This window comes from Canis aureus, chromosome 16 (assembly GCF_053574225.1).
Source record: "Canis aureus isolate CA01 chromosome 16, VMU_Caureus_v.1.0, whole genome shotgun sequence".
NCBI classification, from domain to species: domain Eukaryota; kingdom Metazoa; phylum Chordata; class Mammalia; order Carnivora; family Canidae; genus Canis; species Canis aureus.
The window spans coordinates 30,787,306-30,806,273 of NC_135626.1; the positions used below are offsets into that span (position 1 = coordinate 30,787,306).

The 18,968-nt window shown below is 44.3% G+C and overlaps 1 protein-coding gene across 5 annotated transcripts in view; it reads right to left on the reverse strand.

Moving 5' to 3' along the window:
* Window positions 1-314: 314 nt before the first annotated feature.
* Window positions 315-18,968, reverse strand: part of HLF (HLF transcription factor, PAR bZIP family member) — a 54,682-nt gene continuing 36,028 nt past the window's right edge. For all 5 annotated transcript variants that reach the window (XM_077852636.1, XM_077852631.1, XM_077852635.1 and 2 more), the window contains exons 3-4: window positions 9,351-9,571; window positions 315-4,695 (exon numbers count right to left, since the gene is read on the reverse strand). In XM_077852636.1, the coding sequence (XP_077708762.1) occupies window positions 4,480-4,695; window positions 9,351-9,571 (437 nt within the window). In that variant the 3' untranslated portion in view covers window positions 315-4,479. The remainder of the gene's footprint in view (window positions 4,696-9,350; window positions 9,572-18,968) is intronic.

The window sequence follows — 18,968 nt, forward strand, 5'->3', positions numbered from 1 at the left end:
ATTCATTTCTGTCACCTCTACCTACATAATGTCAGACAAGTTGCTTAACCTCCCACACCTTCTCTTTTCCCTTCTGTGAAATGGGAATAATGATAGACCCCACCTCATAGAATTGATATGGGATTAAATAAAATATTCCATGTCAGTGTTTAGCAAAGAGTCTGGCACGTAAGTACTCAATAGATAGTAATGTATCACTGATTACATAGTAATATTATTTATCATCGAAGTAATTAATCTCTAAATGGTCTCTTGGTGATAGGATTGGGAACAGAACCTAATTTCTAATAGACTGTCAATAAAAATACATGAAAGAAAGGAAAAAATTCAAAGTTTATTAAGCATTAAGAATAACAGACAGATAAAGGTTTGGACTTAACAGCATAAACACCACCAATATCTTGGTGTACAATTAAACTGACCTCACATTAGTTTGTACCTGTTTAACAGATGCAACCTTTGTGGTGTTGCCAAAAGGATAATGGTTATGGTTATTGTTACGTTTGGTAAGGTGCTCCAGAATTAAAGATGTTACGATTAGACTTAAATATTCACACACACACACACACACACACACACACGCATGCACTCCTCTACCCACACCTGGCCCTCTGCAAAATGTACTGACTTCAGTTGGCAAGTCCAATTCAACCAAGATCTAAGATAAGGCTTTGCTCATTTTTAGAATGACATTATTAATTATAGAGAAAGCTAAGAGGAGACCATGGCCTCTCCAGTGAGGCCCAGGAACCCTCAGCAGGAAGCTGGCGCCCTGAGAACAGAAGAAATCTACCACATGGTTTCCTATCACCTGCAGCTTGCTGGCCCCAGGTTAAATCCCAGCCTCTGCATGCCACACCCGCAAAGAGGCCAAGCCAGCCTGCCTTGGGATTGCTCTGGTTAATTCTGCGAAAGTGTGAGTTTTCCTAAAAGGAACATTGGGGGAAACTAGAGAAACTACAAAAAACAAAAACAAAAACAAAAAACAAAAAACAAAAAAACAAAACAAAAAACAAAAAAACCCAAACCAAGCATAACTGCATGTTACAAAATGCCTGTTGTTTTACTCGGGGTGGGTGAAAGAGAGAGGCTCCACCTAAAATTCTTTTTGACTCTTCCAAAATCAGAGGACCTTCCATATGCACATTTAGAATTATCGTGTGTTCCCTCACAAAACCAGTGAGTCGGAAGGAAACTGTAGGTTATCTAGTAATAGAATCCTACCCACCCAATGCCAAATCCCATCCGTGCTGTCCTCAACCAGTTGTTCTGCTTTGAGAGATGGCTTCACACAGGCCTGTCACATTGGAAGACGAAAGGCCCATCACAGTCTTGCCCATTGGGTGTTTTGAATGGTCAGAAGGTGGGCACTTTCTCAAAAGGAGGATATGATCATTTACAGCCCTCCCACCCCTCCCTACAGCCTCCAGTGGCATGGGCAGCAGGACAGGCTGATCAGCTGTTGCCTTCCTCTGCAAGTCTCGTCCACAGAAACGATAGCATGACCTTGTCAGGAAGTCCCAGGCCGCTCATTCCAAATTGTGTCTAAATGATGTTGGCATGACATGATTTGGATTCATTTTTAATGGCCAAGTAATTAATCTCCCAAAGATGCTTATGATGAAAAGGTGAAAAATGACAACAGGACTTTTAATAGCTGCAGTCTGCAGGACTCATTTGACCCTGGTTGATCCAAGTCATTCCAGATTGGGCCATGACTTCCCACGCCATTTAGCAGAATTGCCTTATTTACTAGTTAATTGCCCTAGACAGAAAGCAGTGAGTCCAGGAATGAGTGTTCATGTGTGTGTGGTGACAATGACCTACATAGAAGGCACGCATACAGACTCCAAAGTTTTTACATTTTAAGACGAGGTAGGTTTTCTGAAACCTCTCCTGGCACACCAAAGAATACGTTTTATTATAATCTTTTTATTTCTTCTGCAGAGAACATTTGCGATCCTCATTTGATACAAACAGCCTAATTCCAAGAAAGACCAGGGCTCAAATACGGTTTTTCAGCTACCATCTCATACTGTAGTTAACTTGGATGGTCCATGGTGCCTCACTTCTCCACTTAAAAGATACTGCTTGTCATTGTTTTAGTAACTACTGCCACTTAATAATTCTGCTGCCATTGGTCTCTTTACCTATAAAAAAGCCAACTTTGCATGTCCACCCGTGTCTCTTACTTAATATCACTTATTCAGTTCTGCTTCGGAACTTGGCCACAGGTTTTATTTATTTTACTGGTCGTATACCTGAACCATGCATTTTGATTCCAATGCTCTCCCATTTCCCACCATAATCTGTAGCTCGGAACAAAAGGGATTTCTAAGTAGGAATATCCTACTGGTCAGGGTTACCAAGACTATGACCCTATAACAGAAGCTCTGCCGGTGGACTGACCAGGAAACCACCAGGTCATTAAATAATTAGATACTCTGGAGGCAGGAGAGTAGAAAATCCCACTGATGAAAGGGTGTTTTAATCTAGCACAAAATGTTTCTTTGCAATAACAGCAGAATCTCTTGACATTACACAACTTTGTGAAACAAAAGAACAATCATCTTTAAAGTCAAAACATCTATCAAATTATAAACCATACACATAACACCAATATCAACCTTATATTGCATTAGACGCACGTGCCCACAGAGGAGAACAGAATTGTCTGGGGTGCTTGCAGTGATTATTTCATTCCAGGAACTCATAACTTTGAAGTGAACATTTTCGTGGCAGATGCTTTTCCTAAAAAAACACTGTATCATCCAATAAATATTTGACTAACATCCACTTTGTGCTTTTGGGTGACGTTAACTGACTTCTCTCCGAGACCTAATAGGAAACAAGAAAGCTCCTTATATATTTTAGAGCAGGATTCGTCACACCAAGCTTCGATGCTGTCATAAAATTTTAATTTAAAGCAAAAAAACATGCTGATGTATCAGTGATAGGCTTAAAATATTAAAGACTTCAAAAACCCCCAAGCGCTTCTTCTCTGTACAACATTGATGAATATATATCTTTGCTATATAATTTTAAAACATGGAATAGTTTTCCTTTTCTCTTTGCTATATATAATATATGTCTTCCAAAATACATTGTCAGTATTTATATCTGAAAAATACTGTACAAAAAAGAACTTCCTATAATTACTCTGTATAAACATTAAACAATTTAATAATCTCTCCTTTTGGTCTATAGTAAACATTTAAATTGATTGGATTAACCACAGTTTGTGACAACACCATCCTCTTCTGAGATACACCAGTGTCTTTTACATTCATTTTTCAGAAGTCCACTTTATAAGAGCACATACGTTCAAAAAGCAAACAGAAAATTAGAAACATAAGCTCCAGAACCATTAATTTATGAAGCATTCAAAAATGACACCACTAGGGAAAAGGGTCTTACAAAACATCAACTTATTAACTTAATTAACTGATTTTTAAAAACAGCAAGGTATAATTCACAAAAATATATATATTACCAAAAAAATGGGGAAAACTGAATCTTAAGTAATTGTTTTGAATATCAAGAGGGTATGGCAAAAGGTATCTAGAAAAGTGGGAGGGTGAGGGACGGGAGAAAACAAAACCAGACATATCAATGTCAAAAGCTGTTCCAAGATGCAATTTATTTTGGCTCCTACACTGATAAATTAACCCCTCGTTCTGACACCTGGCATTTCCCTCTGCTTCCCTGTCCTGGGGATGTTCTGGGCATGCTCAAATGCATTACTGTAATTTTTGTGTTTTAAAAGACAGTGAAATTCTTAGGTAGGGAACATATCCTATGTCCACTAGTAATACTCAGGCAGCATGCTCTAGCGTACGATAGGATTATTGCTTTAGGTACAGACGGTGCAAAAACACACTCTGTGTTCTAGAAGAGTACTCTTACTTATCTGGGGTTGGTAGAATTAAAAGGAAACTTAGTAGATAGCAGTAAGTAAATATGGGAATCTAATAAATCTAAACAGCACTTTAAATTTGAAGACAGTTATCACCAAAACGGAAAATAGGAGGAAAGCAACCTATAACCGAGAGAGAGAGAGAGAGAGAGAGAGAGAGAGAGAGAGGGAGAGAGAGAGGAGAGCGAGAGCTGCAGTGTAGTGCTAAGTGATTTCTGTGCACCTTATCAGCATGGTCACTTACGGATTAAACAGAAACGAGAGCTCGTAGTCTGGACAGGTGAGAGCCCACCGGGGCCCCTGGGCGCGGGGGGGGCGCGGGAGGGGGCGGCGGGGGCCCCGCGGGCTGGGGTGCGGGCCTCCGCAGTCCGGTAGAAACACGGCACCTTTCCTTTCGGAACTGAAAGACGACGACGAGAGGGCTGCCTGGGGCGGCAGGTGCAGGGGCAGGTGCGCCCAGAGCGCCGGCCGGTCGAGGCCTCCGGTAAAGTGCTGATGGCAGAGAGGTGGGTCCGGGCCGCGTGCTGGCGGGCGGGACACTCGGTCCCACAGGACCCGCCGCCCTACAGGGGCCCGTGCCTGGCCTCGTACTTGGCAAGGATGTTCTTGCATTTGCCCAGCTCCTTCCGCAAGTCAGCCACCTCCTGGCGCAGGGCCGAGTTCTCCTTCTCCAGGAAGGACGCCCGGATTGCGATCTGGTTCTCCTTCAGCCGCCGGGCGTCGCGGGAGCGCTTGGCTGCCATGTTGTTCTTCCTGCGCCGGGCCCAGTACTTGTCGTCCTGCTCGTTGGTCACAGGGAGGGAGAGACAAGGCGTTAGGCTTCAGGTGTCCTCCCCGGCCCGCTGCGCCCCTGGCACCTGCCTCCCGCGCAAGGGCGCACCTGCCGGGCCGGCTCCCAGCGCCCGCCCTTCTCTCTGCCCAGCAGGTAGGTGCCCGACCGGGCCCAGCCAGAGGCCCACGAAGGCGGGGGGCCCACCTCACACCCCGAACTACACCAGGCCCCTCTGCGCTCTTGGGGAACAGTGTAAGAGCGCCTCCCTCCCACGGGGCTGGCTGGTCAAAGTCCTTCCCACCCTGCCGCAAGGCCACCTGGCGCCCTGGATGGACCAGCTCCACTGCTGCGGCCTCAGCGTCCGCCCGTCCGCATGCACCTGCACACAGACACGGGCGCGGCACGCTTACGGCGGCATTGTCTCTAGGGGGGAAACTAATCAGTAGGAGATTTAATGACTATATGATGATGGGAGTCCTACAAAAGGATACTCTGCAGCTGTTACAAATAATGATCCAGCTGAACCAAAGAGATGTTCATGACATACCACTCTGTGGGTGGAAACAACGGCAATTTGCTGATTAATATGTATGGCCTCGTCCCACTTTGGTTAAAAAAAAAAATCATAATATTGTATATTCATAGAAAGAGGCCCAGAAGGATTTGTGCCAAGCTATTAAAAGTGGTGCCTCTACAAGGGGGATTGGAGGAGGGACGCCAAGGAGAGAGGTAGGATCTTTCACCTTTTCTATCTTTCTGATCTAGTGCCTTGGTCATTAAAAACAGAAATTAAAGAACAAACAAAAAACTTCCACCTGCCTCTGATCAATATGCTCATGTTGATGGCTAGCATTTAAAGAATTTAATTTCCTATTTAACTCTTAGGCCTTTATTCACCTGGGTACTACTTAAACACGGTTGGTGTGAAAGCATCGTGTGCAGTCCCCCCCCCCATCATTGCTCTCCTTGCCAAAAAAAGGGGGAAACTTTCCGAGGAAGACGAAGAAATATAAATCTTCTTTTAGGCCTAACCAATTCATCTGTGGTGCCACCTGGTGTGTTCTGCAATTCTCTCTTTTCAGCAACAGCAAATCCCTCCATCCTAGCAAGGCTAATCCTTGCAGTTACCGGTCACCTAGAGTAAGTGAGTTGAAGACAGTTCTCACCCTCCCCCCGGGATTGTGAGGGGCAGCTGGCATTGGAGGAGGTCACATGAGTGGGGACCAAGGCTGCAAGGACGTCTCAAGATCAGTGGTGCATCCCATGCCTGCCCATTACCCTTGGCAAACATGTGCCCTGCAGAGAGACAGGAAGTGTGAGAGAGAACGCAGGTGCATGCACCTTCTGCCGGCCAGCAATGATCTGATACCGGTACCTTATTTATAAAGCACTCCTGGCTTTCTTCATGTTTCATAATAATATGTAACTAAGTGAAAAAGATGATCTTCACAATAGCTGGTACTAGCATCCTTCTTCCAGAGAAGAGGGCTGTCCTTTGAAGAACAGCTGGCTAAACCAGCTCGGGGCTAGTATGGGGTGGCCATTGGTGGGATTTGTTGTTGTGCTTGAGGAAGGGGACAGAGGACTGAAGGAAGGGGAGAGAGGCCAGGCTAGCTGAATGGGGTGATCTAGGAGGAGCAAAAAGAGTCAAATGACTCCCCAGAGCTAGGAGGACCTACGGGCATATTAACAACAGTGAAGGTTCCAGTTTGGACGGCAGCTGTTGGGTTACTTCAATGTGAGCCCCAATCTTAACCCCTCATAGTCTCGGTAAATCTACCACAGTCAGCGTTCCTTGGTTGTGTGGTTTCCAAGATCATTCAAAGGAGGAGGAGCTGACTTAGAATGTATCTGAACCTGACCCAGGGGAACAGGAAGGAGCCTGGGAGGTAAAGGGGTGCATGAGAACAAGACCCTGGGAAATGGCAGAAGCTGGGGGCGGGGTGGAGGGAAGGGAAGGGGTGTACTGCTGTAGGCCACGGACTTAGAGGTGTGTGACTGGGTGTTAAGGACCAGGGAGTCAGCAGCTTTTCTCAGGGTAACAACCAACTTTTCTGTCTCTTAGAGTTCTTTTTGCTTCTGTTTTCATTTCACAGCCTCACCTGTCCACACAAGCAGGTGAGCTGGAAAGGTGTAAAATGGAGACCATCTCGGGTGGGAGGGGAGCTAGGAGGAGGAGTGGAGCAGAGGACGCAGAAGGCCACAATCAATGATGGAAGAGGGGGCTGCCCTGGACCAGAAAACCAGCTTGCTTCCCTTTGTTACCACGGAATGGTTGGAGGAGGGGGAAGCAGGACATTGAGTGGGGCCGACAAATTTGGCACTGTCCTCTTCTCCGTTGTTCCCAGGAGCAGGTGCCATCTGGCTACCAGGTTACCCCACCCAGCAGGGGCCCCCCAGTCCTGCCCCATCATCTTCCTGAAGGTCTCATGTTTGACATTGCCTCCCCTTGCCAAACCCCTCATGACAAGTCAACGATCCCTTTTTCTTGCCAGACTAGAAGTTCCTTGAGAGTAGGAACAATGTTAGTTCTGGCTCACTTCTGGATATCCCCAGGGCTTGGAATACACAAGCATTTGAAAAATATCTGTCAAGTGAGTGAATGAGCAGTAAAAAGTGTTAAGACATCAGGGTGATTAAACTGATTCTCAGCTAGGAATCCCAGGACCCACACTGCTCATTCCTCCCAGGAGACGCATGCTAACCCAAACGAATGGTTCCAGGGAGGTGTAGGCACCTGAGGGGAAGACTCCTCTCTGCCAAAAGGAGAAACACGTTACAGCTCTGCTTCTTGTTTCCATATGAGATCATGGTCTGTGGCCTGAGCCTTTACCCACAACCAAAGGAATCCAAGGACACTTGGCAGGAGAATGTTCCTGCCCGCTACCCACCTGCTATGGGAGAAGGTCAGGCCTGGCCATGACAGCAGTACCGTGAATATTCCAGCATAGACTGTTTTCCATGGCCTCTTTGTTGCCAGGGTTACCTGGGTTATTCAGTAAGTCTGCTCTTTTGCTTTGAACTTGTAAATGTGGAGACCCCGGGAAGGTCTGGCTGCAAATTAGAGCTACTGCTCAGGATCATCCTTCTAAACTCCTCTCTGTTCAAAAAGAGATCCATGCTGCCATGGTTTAGCTGAAGAGATGAGCTCTAAGATACACACAGGACCAGACGGCTCAGGTGAGGAAAAGCATTCAGCTGAAAGAAGATACCCTACTGCCCAGGACCTAGTCCCAGTGGTTCTTTCTTACCCTTACTCTGACCATCAGTTCCCTAACTAACTGGCTTAGTTTTCGTGGTGTGTTTACTATGAACTTCACTCTTTGGATTATTAGGGTGACAGCTACTAGTCTGTCACCCAAGGGCCCCTCTTGTGGCCTGTGTCCCAGCCAACATCCCGCAGTGACATTTCTGGACACTAGAAGACTCAGGGACGAGGCCTTCCACTAACTAGCAGTGTTCACCCTATTTCACCCTACTCCTTGTTCCATTTCCTCAACTGCAAAATGGTAATTTTGGTGTAAGGAGCCTCTGAGGTCCCATTCAGCCCTGACATTTGATGAGTCCTCCCCACTCAAAATAATCTTGGGTATGTAGATGACAGCAGTGATTTCAATCTGATTTCCTTTTCCTCCAGTGCTCTTTCTAGATGGCAAAAACAGGTACCTGGTCCAAATTGGTTCCAAGAAGATATGCCCAAACTCCCATGTTCCCAGTCTATAAGTGACTTCCCATTCGCATCACAATTAATTTTGAGAAATGGGCAGGTTAGAAGCTAGAAAGAGGCTAATTATGCCTGGTTTCAATGCCTCGATTGTATACAATCATATCCCTATGGAAGGAAGCATAAACACAAAAAATTCTAAGCCATAGCTAATCAAAAATGGTTCTATTTTGGGATAAGTGGACATGGCATAATTTTGGAGAGAATTCTCTTCCTAATTATTATTAAATGTGTCAGATTAATTTTGTTTTAAGTTGTATCAGACTTTGTCAGATAAATCTATTTTCCTTTATAGATAACGTGTCCTCTCAACATAGCAGAAAAGAAACAACCACCTGAAAGTAACCTTTTCTTGAGATACTCAAATGACCATTGTTTAAGAGACAGAGTACACAGTACATATAAATTACACCAGGGGACCCACAGGTTTCCTTAAGAAAATCCCACCCAAGTCATCCATGGGTGGAGAGAGGCCCGGTCTCCAGTTGTTACTCTCTGAGGCCTATACGGAAAAGGCAGCAATTACTTATCAATAAATCTCCTAAGGGAAGTAACCCTTGGAGGACTTTGTGGTCCAGATGTTCTTCCAAATAATTTCCTTTCTCTTTCCAACCCTGAAAGATTTTGGTTTGATTTTATTGGGCTTTCACAGGCTTCCTGCAGATAGTAGCAGGTTTGTTTCCTTCATGGGTTGTAAATCGCTCCAACATTTTACGGCTTCTCCTTATTTCTGTGCTATATCAAGACATGAAAGGCATATTTCAGAAGGCACCCAGGGAGAAAGCAACTTGCCTAGAGTCACATGCCAAGAAATAGGATCAGAAATCACAAGTCCTTTGTTCACTTGCTTACGTGATCTTCCTGGAGGTCACCCTTTTAATCTGCCTCTTGAGCCCACCTTCCATTTGCCCAAAGCCTGATGACCAGTTCCAATTTACCTTCAGATCATCGGGGATGAAGACTTTGCGCGCTTTCTTAATCATGGGCTGTGGCTTCAGTTCTTCCTCAGAGAACTTGCGTTTGCGAGGGTCAAACATTTCCTGGCCAGGGATGCTGGAGAGGGCCAGATCTGCTGGGTCTGGCTCGTAACCCACCGGGACCTGGATGGTGTCAGGATCGATGGGACTCGGTGTATTGCGGTTTGCTGGCAACAGCTGACCTGGAGCAAGACAGGAGCTTTAATTCAGAAATACTACCGGAGCCCCATTAGACAGCTACCAGATGATACTCCAGGATAAATGGCAAGAGGCTTCAGCTTAATACATGACTAACATTGTTCATTGTATTCATCCTCACCACATTACTGAGGACCCAGCAGGTTGAGTATGACTTTACTCGCATCACATCAGGCAAAATAAAGACCCACACACATGTGTGCAAACTTTAAAAAAACATTTTTTTTAAATTTTTAAAACAAATTTTAAAAAAATACACGCACTCATTCCTCCCTATAACACATTCATGGAGCACCAGCTGCGGGCCAGCCACTGATTTTTACCTAAATTTAAGGTGTCTTCCAGGCAAGTCAGGGAATCAGACCCATAACAAGTCAGTTAGAATATAGTGAAGGTTCTGGGACAGAAGTGTGCTTCCAGAGTGTGGGGGACGGTACCTAACACAAAGGAGGTTAGGGACACTTTCTAGAGGTGACACTTGGTGTAGGTACAGCTTGAGGTAAACAGTAATTAGCAAAAAAGGTAATCCAGGGACAAAAACAAGCCGGAGGGTTATCTTTTGGATAGCACGGACACAGAGCACAAGACAGAGCAGAGAGAGGTGTAAATGCAAGAGCTGTAGTCAGGCGGGTGGGCAGTGGGGCTACTTGAAAAGGATCCCGAGCTCCCAGTGACAAGCAGAGCTCGAGGCTGGAAAGAGGACTCAGGCCGTGTGAGGGACGGACTGGACGAGGCAGGGCTGGAGACAGGAGCTCAGCCTCCAGCTGCTGTGATGACCCGCCCAGGCGTACATCAGTGCTCACAGTGGGCCCAGTGGGAAGAGGGTAGTTTCAAGGAGCATTTCACAAATTAGAAAGGACACATTGGAGAGGCCCCCACTTCTACGGGGGGGTTCTGCAGGCCCAACCAGGGAACCGCACAGACGTCCCAAGGACAACAGAATGTGTCCTACTGGTGAAAGCGAACTTAATGACAGACTGCAATGTTTACATAGGCAGCTCTGAATCTCAACTTCTAATTTCATCTGAATTCTACAATTGCTCCTTTCACACCCAGAAAATAAATGAGAGGATACAGCCTGGCTGTGTTTGGCACACCGCTCCCCCAATTCCTCATTGCTAATGGTTGGACGATGTGTGAAATATCCTTCAGGTTTCATTAAAACCTACCCCAGTTTGAAGCCCGAAGCCACTGGCTCACATTCTAGCTGAACTGTAAAACCACGCTCATCTGTTTTCTGGAAAGGCCTGGTGGGGAGCCTGCAAATGAATGTTCTGGGTGACCTTTCAGGTCCTCACTCTGCTTTGAGCTCTCTTTGTGTCCTGCTTGCCAAAGAGGAAGAGATGGGCCCCCGAGGCATTGGCAGAGGACAGAGATTTCTCATTAGCCAAGCCGCAGCTCAGCTATAGCTTCTAGAGACTGCTGGGTTCGGTATTGGATGGTGTCAAGCTAGATTTGATCTTGTGCCTCTTGACATTGCCTCAGAAAATGAGCCATATCTGAGTCAAACAGGGATTTTATTTTCCCTTTAGAAATTCTCTTTGAACTTAGTAACAAAGCTACCCAATGCCCTATCACCACCGGCGCCATTCCACCACCACCTCCCCCGTAACACCGGCACATGCTCAGGCATATGCACCCTCTCCTACCCTCTGGAAGCATCTCGTAATTAATATTTCCCAAACTTAATTGCTTCAAGTTATTTCAAGTTCCTCCTAAGTACTTCAGAATTCTATAATTATGCTATATTGCAATGTTCTTTTTGTTTTATAAATATTAAACTTGACATACATACACATACACACACACACACGCACCCCTCCTCTACTGGACAACATGGTCTTTCATGATTTATCTACTTTATGCCCACTCCACTCCTCACCGTGGTACCTACTTCAGAGGTCAGCTTCTACAAAGAGTATTCCTCATTTACCAGTGGCCCTCTGAGATGCTGGGCTCTGACATTCATTCGTGGACATTCTAACAAAAACCCCTCACATTCAGGCAGAAACTTTCTTCGTATTCTTTCTTCAAAAGCAGTAGGTCGGGCCTACCTGCAGAATGCAGAAAACCTAACTGGACCATAGATGAGGTCAGTGGCTTCCCCAGTGTCAGACGGCAAATGGCAACGCACCCAAGTGAACCTGAGGAACACAACCAGGTCCTCTTTCTCCCCACAGATACCCTCATGCCATCTTGTTCATCTCAATGTTTTACTGGGTTAATTCTGTTGGACTCATTTTTCCCTCCTTTATTCCAAAAGGTCAACACTGCCATTGGGTAATGGAAAGGAGGGTCTTTAATTTTGTCCTACCTTTGTGGGTTTTCAAAATTTTAATGGAAAAATTTTCAGCCTAAGAGTGTATCATTATATAAATTTTTAAAATTACTGAATATGTTCATTGCAGAATTTCAACAAATGCAGAAATGTGTCAAGATGTGTTCCTGTCCCCTGTCCCCTGTCCATCTTGCTCCTCTTCCCAGAGGTGACTGCCCTTAACTGCTTGGTGTGAACCTTAGTTTTCACACATAAATAATTTAACCCAAATAGGATTATACTATCCACATATCTTAAATCACTTTTTCAATATACCATATACCATGTCAGTGCAGAAAGAACTACTTTGTTCTTTTAAAGGGTAAGGGGCACTTGGGTGGCCCAGCTGGTTAAGCATCTGCCTTCAGCTCAGGTCATGACCTCAGAGTTCTGGAATCGAGCCCTGCAATGGGTTCCCTGCTTAGTAGGGAGTCTGCTTCTCTCTCTCTCCCTCTGCCCCTCCTCCCTGCTCTTGCATTCTCTCTCAGTTAAAATAAATAAAATATTTCAATAAATAAATAAATAAATAAATAAATAAATAAATAAATAAATAAAATCTTTTAAAAAGGGTGGGGGAGGATGAGTATTTAACTGCTTATTCCCAACAGAGAAGTTTTTAGGTATTTTTGTAGAAGGGATTCCTAGAAGTGGGGCTGCTCGTCCAAAAGGTATGTGCATTTTATAACTGTTCTGCTAAACTGTCATATCTACTTACACTTGTACCAGCATTTGAGTGCATTTCCACAATATTAATTTTTTAAATGTTGGCAGTCTGATAGACACAAATATCACCACTGTTTTAATTTGCATTTCCCTTATTACTACTGAGACTGAACATCTCAAGTATTTATCGAGTATTTATTTCTATTGCTATGTACTACCTCTTCCTGCCTTTTGTCCCCTTTTAAATGGATTTTATTGCTTACTCGTTTGTAAGAACTCTACAGGCTGGGTAGAATTCTTTCATCTGGTTTATCTACAGAAAATATTTTCTTCCAGACTATTGTTTGTTTACTGACTTTACTTATAGAGTTTTTCAGTATTGGCAAGACCTCACATTGTAATGTAGTAATATCTTGAAGTCTCCTTTTTGGCTTCTAACTTCTGTATCTTCCATGCAAAAATTATATATGCACATACATGTATGTATCTATATATACATATATGTATTTTTTCATACATGTATTTATATGTGTATATTACTCTATACTTTTCTCTGAACAACTATAATGGATTTTTAGAATTGTGAGTCACCTAAAATTTAATTTTATTTATTATTTTTTAAAACATTTTTTTAAAGATTTTATTTATTCATTCATGAGAGACACAGAGAGAGAGAGAGGCAGAGACACAGGCAGAGGGGGAAGCAGGCTCCATGCAGGGAGCCTGATGTGGGACTCGATCCTGGGACTCCAGGATCACGCCCGGCCGAAGGCAGGCGCTAAAGTGCTGAGCCACCCAGGGATCCTGAATTTAATTTTGTGTATAATATAAACAAGGGGTTTTACTTAATGTTTTCCAAATATCTTTATATAATGGTATCAGTAAGGCTTGATATTTGACAAGGCAAATTCTATACCCTTTACCGTTCTTTTTAGAAAAATTTCTTTGGTATTATTCTTATAGTCTTCACGATGAAATCCAGAATGTATCTACTAAGTTATATTTAAAATCATTACTGAGATTTTTGAATGAAGATTGCATGAAAGCTATAAGTCAATTTAGGGACAAGTGAGGTCTTTAAAATTTTGAGTATACCCACAGCATATCTATCCATTCTTATTTTTATTTTTTGGTCTTTTTCTTACATCTAGCAGTTAAGGCTTAAAGTTTTCTTCATTTTAACTATTCACTTTATTGCTAGGTATATCTCTTAAACGTTTTGTAGTTGTTCCTAGTGTGAATTTCCTGTTATACCTCCAAATTGGTTAATGCTGGCATAGAGGAGCTACTGGTTTTAAAAGGCTGGGTTTAAATCCAGCCACTTTACTCTCTTATTAGTCCTAATTGCTCTAGCATTGCCAACTTAGTTTTCTATGCGAAAACTAACACAATCTTATCACCTGCCTCTAGGGACAGTTGTTGTTTCCTTTCAGTGTTTGTAATTCCTAGTTTTTATAAAACTTCATTGCATTAGCTAGACTCTGCTACAAGGAGGAGTAAGATGGGTAGAGACTGCTGCTTGTCCGAGCTTTTAAGGGAAAAAGTTTTTAATATGAAGTGTTCAAGTATGAAGGTTTGTTCTAGCATCCTAACTGCCTGACAAAGTAAGGCAGTTCCCACATATGGTACTGAGAGATTTTTTTTTTTAATCAGAAACGGTGCATTAAATTTCCTCAAGTGCCTTTTTTAGAATCTGTTGAGATGATGGTGTGGTTTCTCCTGTATTTGTTAACTCTGAGCCTGGGGTTTCTCCAAGGCTTTCTTTGAAAGATCCAGGGTAGACCAGATCAACCCCATGATGCAGACTCTGCAGTTTGCTGGCACATTGTTTTCTTCTTTTTAAAAAACATCTTGATGAAAGTCACTTCCAAAAGGGCCAGGGAGGATTTCTGGAGGAAAGGGTGGAACAAAAGAACTTAAATCTGGAAGAAGATTAGAAATGACCTTCAAACCCAGAATTGGCCTCCACTTTTGTCACAGGTCAGGCATAACTAAACTTCCAAACACTAGAACATAAGATTGGCTATTTCTTATTCTTATATGCTTTAACAAGAAGTGAGCACCTTGAGTTCGGTTAGCTGATTGGCTAGAAGTCATCAGTGAATGGGAACAGCAGCAATATGTGTCCTGTGTCCTTATCTCTTTTCAAGTCAATGGTTTAATTTATGGCTGCGTCAAAGCAATAATAAGTCATAGTTGTATTTGCTATTTCATCCTCAAGACTTATTGCCACACCTCCAACCTTTCTGTTTTGCTTCTCATTCAGGCAGTTAAAGAAAACAAAACCTTAGATCTGCAGCTGTAATGTCAGGACAGATGATACTCTAGTGTTTATCACTGATGAGTATTACTCTCTATGAAGGAAGGCTGAGAGAAGAGAAAGTAATCTGGTTTTGACCAAAGTGTTCTCTATTAGCACTGAGGGTGAACTTCCTTGTGATTCAAAGGTTGTTCCCAGATCTTGGTCCAAGCTCTTTCTCTCTCCATAACCAGTTTGTGGTCCGTTGCTTGCAATCACCTTCTGAACCCTGGATGGTCATAATTTGATTTGAAATAGCACCATTTACCCTCTTTGCACCCACTGCTTTCAGAAGAAAACTGCCATCGAGGTCACAGCCTATTTTGCTACAAAACACCCCTGCTTCTGAGAATGCCTTATGTTACAGGGGGCCAATTAACTTAGAAGACTGTGTAACACTAGCAAGTTTCTAAAGAGTGCTCATGATATGTGCAGAGATTAAATAAAAATCTCACAAGTACATCCTAAGGATATGGGCTTTGTGGACTCTGAGGCCAATTAGCCAGTCTCTGTTCCGGCAGCAGGAACAGCTTTCGCATGTTCATCAAGCAGGTCTGCGTAAGCAGCTACCTCCTAATGGTCAAAGGCCTCACCCTTCCCTCTACCCATGTTCTGTTCCATGTGGCTTTGCAGTTCCAGGCAGAGCCTATCTCTCTAACTCCTTGAATCTGGGCTGGCATTGTGACTTGCACTGGTCAACAGAGTGTGACAGCTGTGACAGTGTCAGTCCTGTGGCTGGACCTAAAGAGACTTTGCAGACTCCTGCTTCTTCTCTCCAGCACTCTGTCCCCCCCAGACATAAGCTCGATCTAGCCTACTGGGGAGTGAAGGGCACATGGGCACATGAAACAGGCCAGTCCAGGTCAGCTCCCTCGTGGTGAGTACAGTCGTGGTCAGCAGAGCCATGTGACCGACCCACAGCATTTCCAGGTAAGTAAACAATGAACCTTCATTTATGCGTGTGACTATTTGGTAGGTATAATCATAAGAACACATGAGTGATCTACAAAGCTGAACTACTGCCTACCGGGAGATGCTTATACAGTAACTTCAAGAGTCTAGCAGGATTTACAACATACAGGATGGCAGTTAAAGTGAAGGGAGTCAGACTTGGGTTAGAATTCTGGTTCTGCCACCAATATGGTACAAACCTGGGTGTTGGTGAATAAAGGACCAAAAAGAAATACCCCACCCCCAATTTCCTAATAAGGTCTGTTTTAAAGAACAAGGATTATTGGTCCTTCCCCCACCCCCACCCCCCACTTTCTGTTATTTCCCTGAGTTTTGGTTTCTTCATCTGCAAAGGAATTACTATGCCAGCCTCAGAAGGCTGTGTGAAAAATGAATGAGATAATGTATATATAAATAAAGTGCTTAACACAATGCATAGTGCCTGGAAAATAATAAATGATATAGATATATACATAATTACACAATGTAGATCCTATAATCACAGATACTTAAAAAAATTTAAAGACTATGCCCCCTTGTCCAAGCCAGCCCAGTCTCCCCCCAAACTACTGTCACATCCCCCCAACCGCTCTTCCTCCTTCCATTTGTGTCTCCACAATGCACTCTCCACGCAGCTACCAGAAGGTATTCTAAAAATGCAGACCTATGCAGGGCACTCCCCCATACCAAAACCCTCCAAAGGCTTTCCATTGCCACATATGATAACATTCAAGACTCCTCCTCACTCAATATGCTTAGCCATGCTGGCCTTCTTTCTGCTCCTCATATACCCCAAGCAGGACCCCGCCTCTGTACTCAGCCTTCTTTCCGTGTAAACCATTCTTCCCCTGCTCTCTGCCTGCCCAGTCCTCCTGAATCATTTAGACACCAGCTTGTGGTGTCTCCTTGATCCTGTGACTTAACCCCCCCTGCACCCACCTTTCCAACCACCCATCTAGTAACCTTTACAATATTTATCTCCAGGGCACCTGGTGGCTCAGTGGTTGAGTGTCTGCCTTTGGCTCAGGTCGTGATCCCAGGGTCCCAGGTTCAAGTCCCACATCAGGCTCCCTTCATGGAGCCTGCTTCTCCCTCTGCCCATGTCTCTGCCTCTCTCTCTCTCTCTCTCTGTGTCTCTCATGAATAAATAAATAAAATCTTAAAAAAAAAAACAATATTTATCTCCCCCCCAAAACTGTCTTTTGTATTTGCTTGACGTTTGTTGACTGCTTCCCTCCACCTAGATGGAAGCTCTACCACCAGGACAAGGAACCTTGTCTTGTTTGCTGCTTCTTATCCCTATTCTATATGGAGCCTGCATGGAGGCGGCATTTGGTACAAACTATTGAGTAACCAGAAATAAATACTCCCAGATCCCAACAAGGACTGTTTTAGGGAACAGGGACTATTTTCTCTTTTTATTATATTTTGCAAATTGTCTATAATGAGCATCTTTCACTTTTAAGGTCAGAAACTAAAATATCATTTTTTTAGAGAAGGGACTCTGCTTCACTCTCTACATAATACTTTCAGGAGCCGGTGTTAAATGTTGTTCAAGAGAAGACCATTCGAGTCCCTAGAAAGGAAAAGGAGGAAGAAGAGGAGGAGAAAGAACAGACCAAAGAGAAGCAGGAGAATGAGGCAGAGGAAGAACAGGAAGAGAAGGAAGAAGGAATCAAAAAAACTAAAGCAGAAATACAAGGATGAATGAAAACAGTGAAGGAGGGAGGGAGGGGGGAGGGAATGTGGAAGAACAGAAGGGCATAGAAAGGAAGAGAAGGGAGAGGGGAAGAAAGATGACGGGAAAGAAAAGGGTTAGCTGAAGACTAAAATGGGAAATGTCTTCTGGATCCCAGCTGCTGGGAAGTGGACGTGACCCTGACACTGTTCAGATGTCCTGAGCCACCTTACACAGCCGACACATGGACATGAGGCAAGACCGACTCTCTCTCTCTTTCTCTTTCTCTCTCTCTCTCTCTCTCTCTCTCTCTCACACACACACACACACACACACACACACTGTGTCAGACTCAGACAAGGTTCCCAGTAAGCGCCATCCACAACCATTGAACAGGTGCCCCAAAAGGCATAATGCAAAGATGGCTTTCATCTAAGCAGCTCTTCTCCCACAACTCCCTCCACACAGTAACAGACCATCAACAGAAGTCTGAGGTAAGCTTGATGCTGAGAGGCCAGCTCAGTCCCTTACGTGTGACCATCAGGGAGCATGCGGTGCCACCCCGGGGGCTGGTAGGCAGGCGTGCCCAGCCACTGGGCAATCATTCTCCATCGTACCGATGGCTGACTGGGGGGCGGCGCTTATTCCCCACCAGGCCCCACTGACAGGCCGCCTCATCTAATCCTCACAGGGGCTGTGTGAATGTGGAATGATTAGTATCTTCTTGTTCCAGATGTGGGAAAAAAATGGAAACGATTTAAGACAAGTTCAGAAATGCTAAATAATTTGCCAAAGGTTGCCCAATTAGCAGATGAAACAGGGACTCACCTCCCCATTTTTCTGACACTGAAACACAAGTTTTTGTTGTTGTTTTGTTTTTTAAAGATTTGTTTATTTTAGAGAGGGGGGGAGGGCAGAGGGAGGGAGAAACTCAAGCAGACTCCACACTGAGTGCAGAGCAGAGCCAGATGTGGGGCTCGATCTCATGACCCTGAAATCATGACCTGAGGTGAAATCAAGCACCAGACGCTCAACCTACTGGGCCACTCAGTGCCCCTGAAACCCAAGTTTTTAATTGTGCAAATGCCCTAGAAATGGAGGCCAAAGGGCCTAACCCTGCATCAGTGGAAAGTGAGAGACTTTGTGCTTCAGGAGTGAGAGTCCTGTAGTGGGACCTGGACTAGGAGCCTAATGTAGAACATTCCATTGAACCATCAGCCCAGCCCAAAGGGGTAGATAGTGTCCCACATTTTATGGATGAGGAAACATTTGTCAGAGAGGTGAAACCAACTGCACAAAGTCATGCAGCTAGAAATCTGCAGGGGCAAGGTGAGGTGGAATTCAGACTCAAGTCCACTTGATCCACAGCCCATGCTCTTTCTACTCCGCTTTCCTCTCAAAGGAGCAGGAGAGCATGGGGAGGACCCCACAGATTCCCTTCTCTGTAGCCCAACATGGGCCAGCAGCAGATGG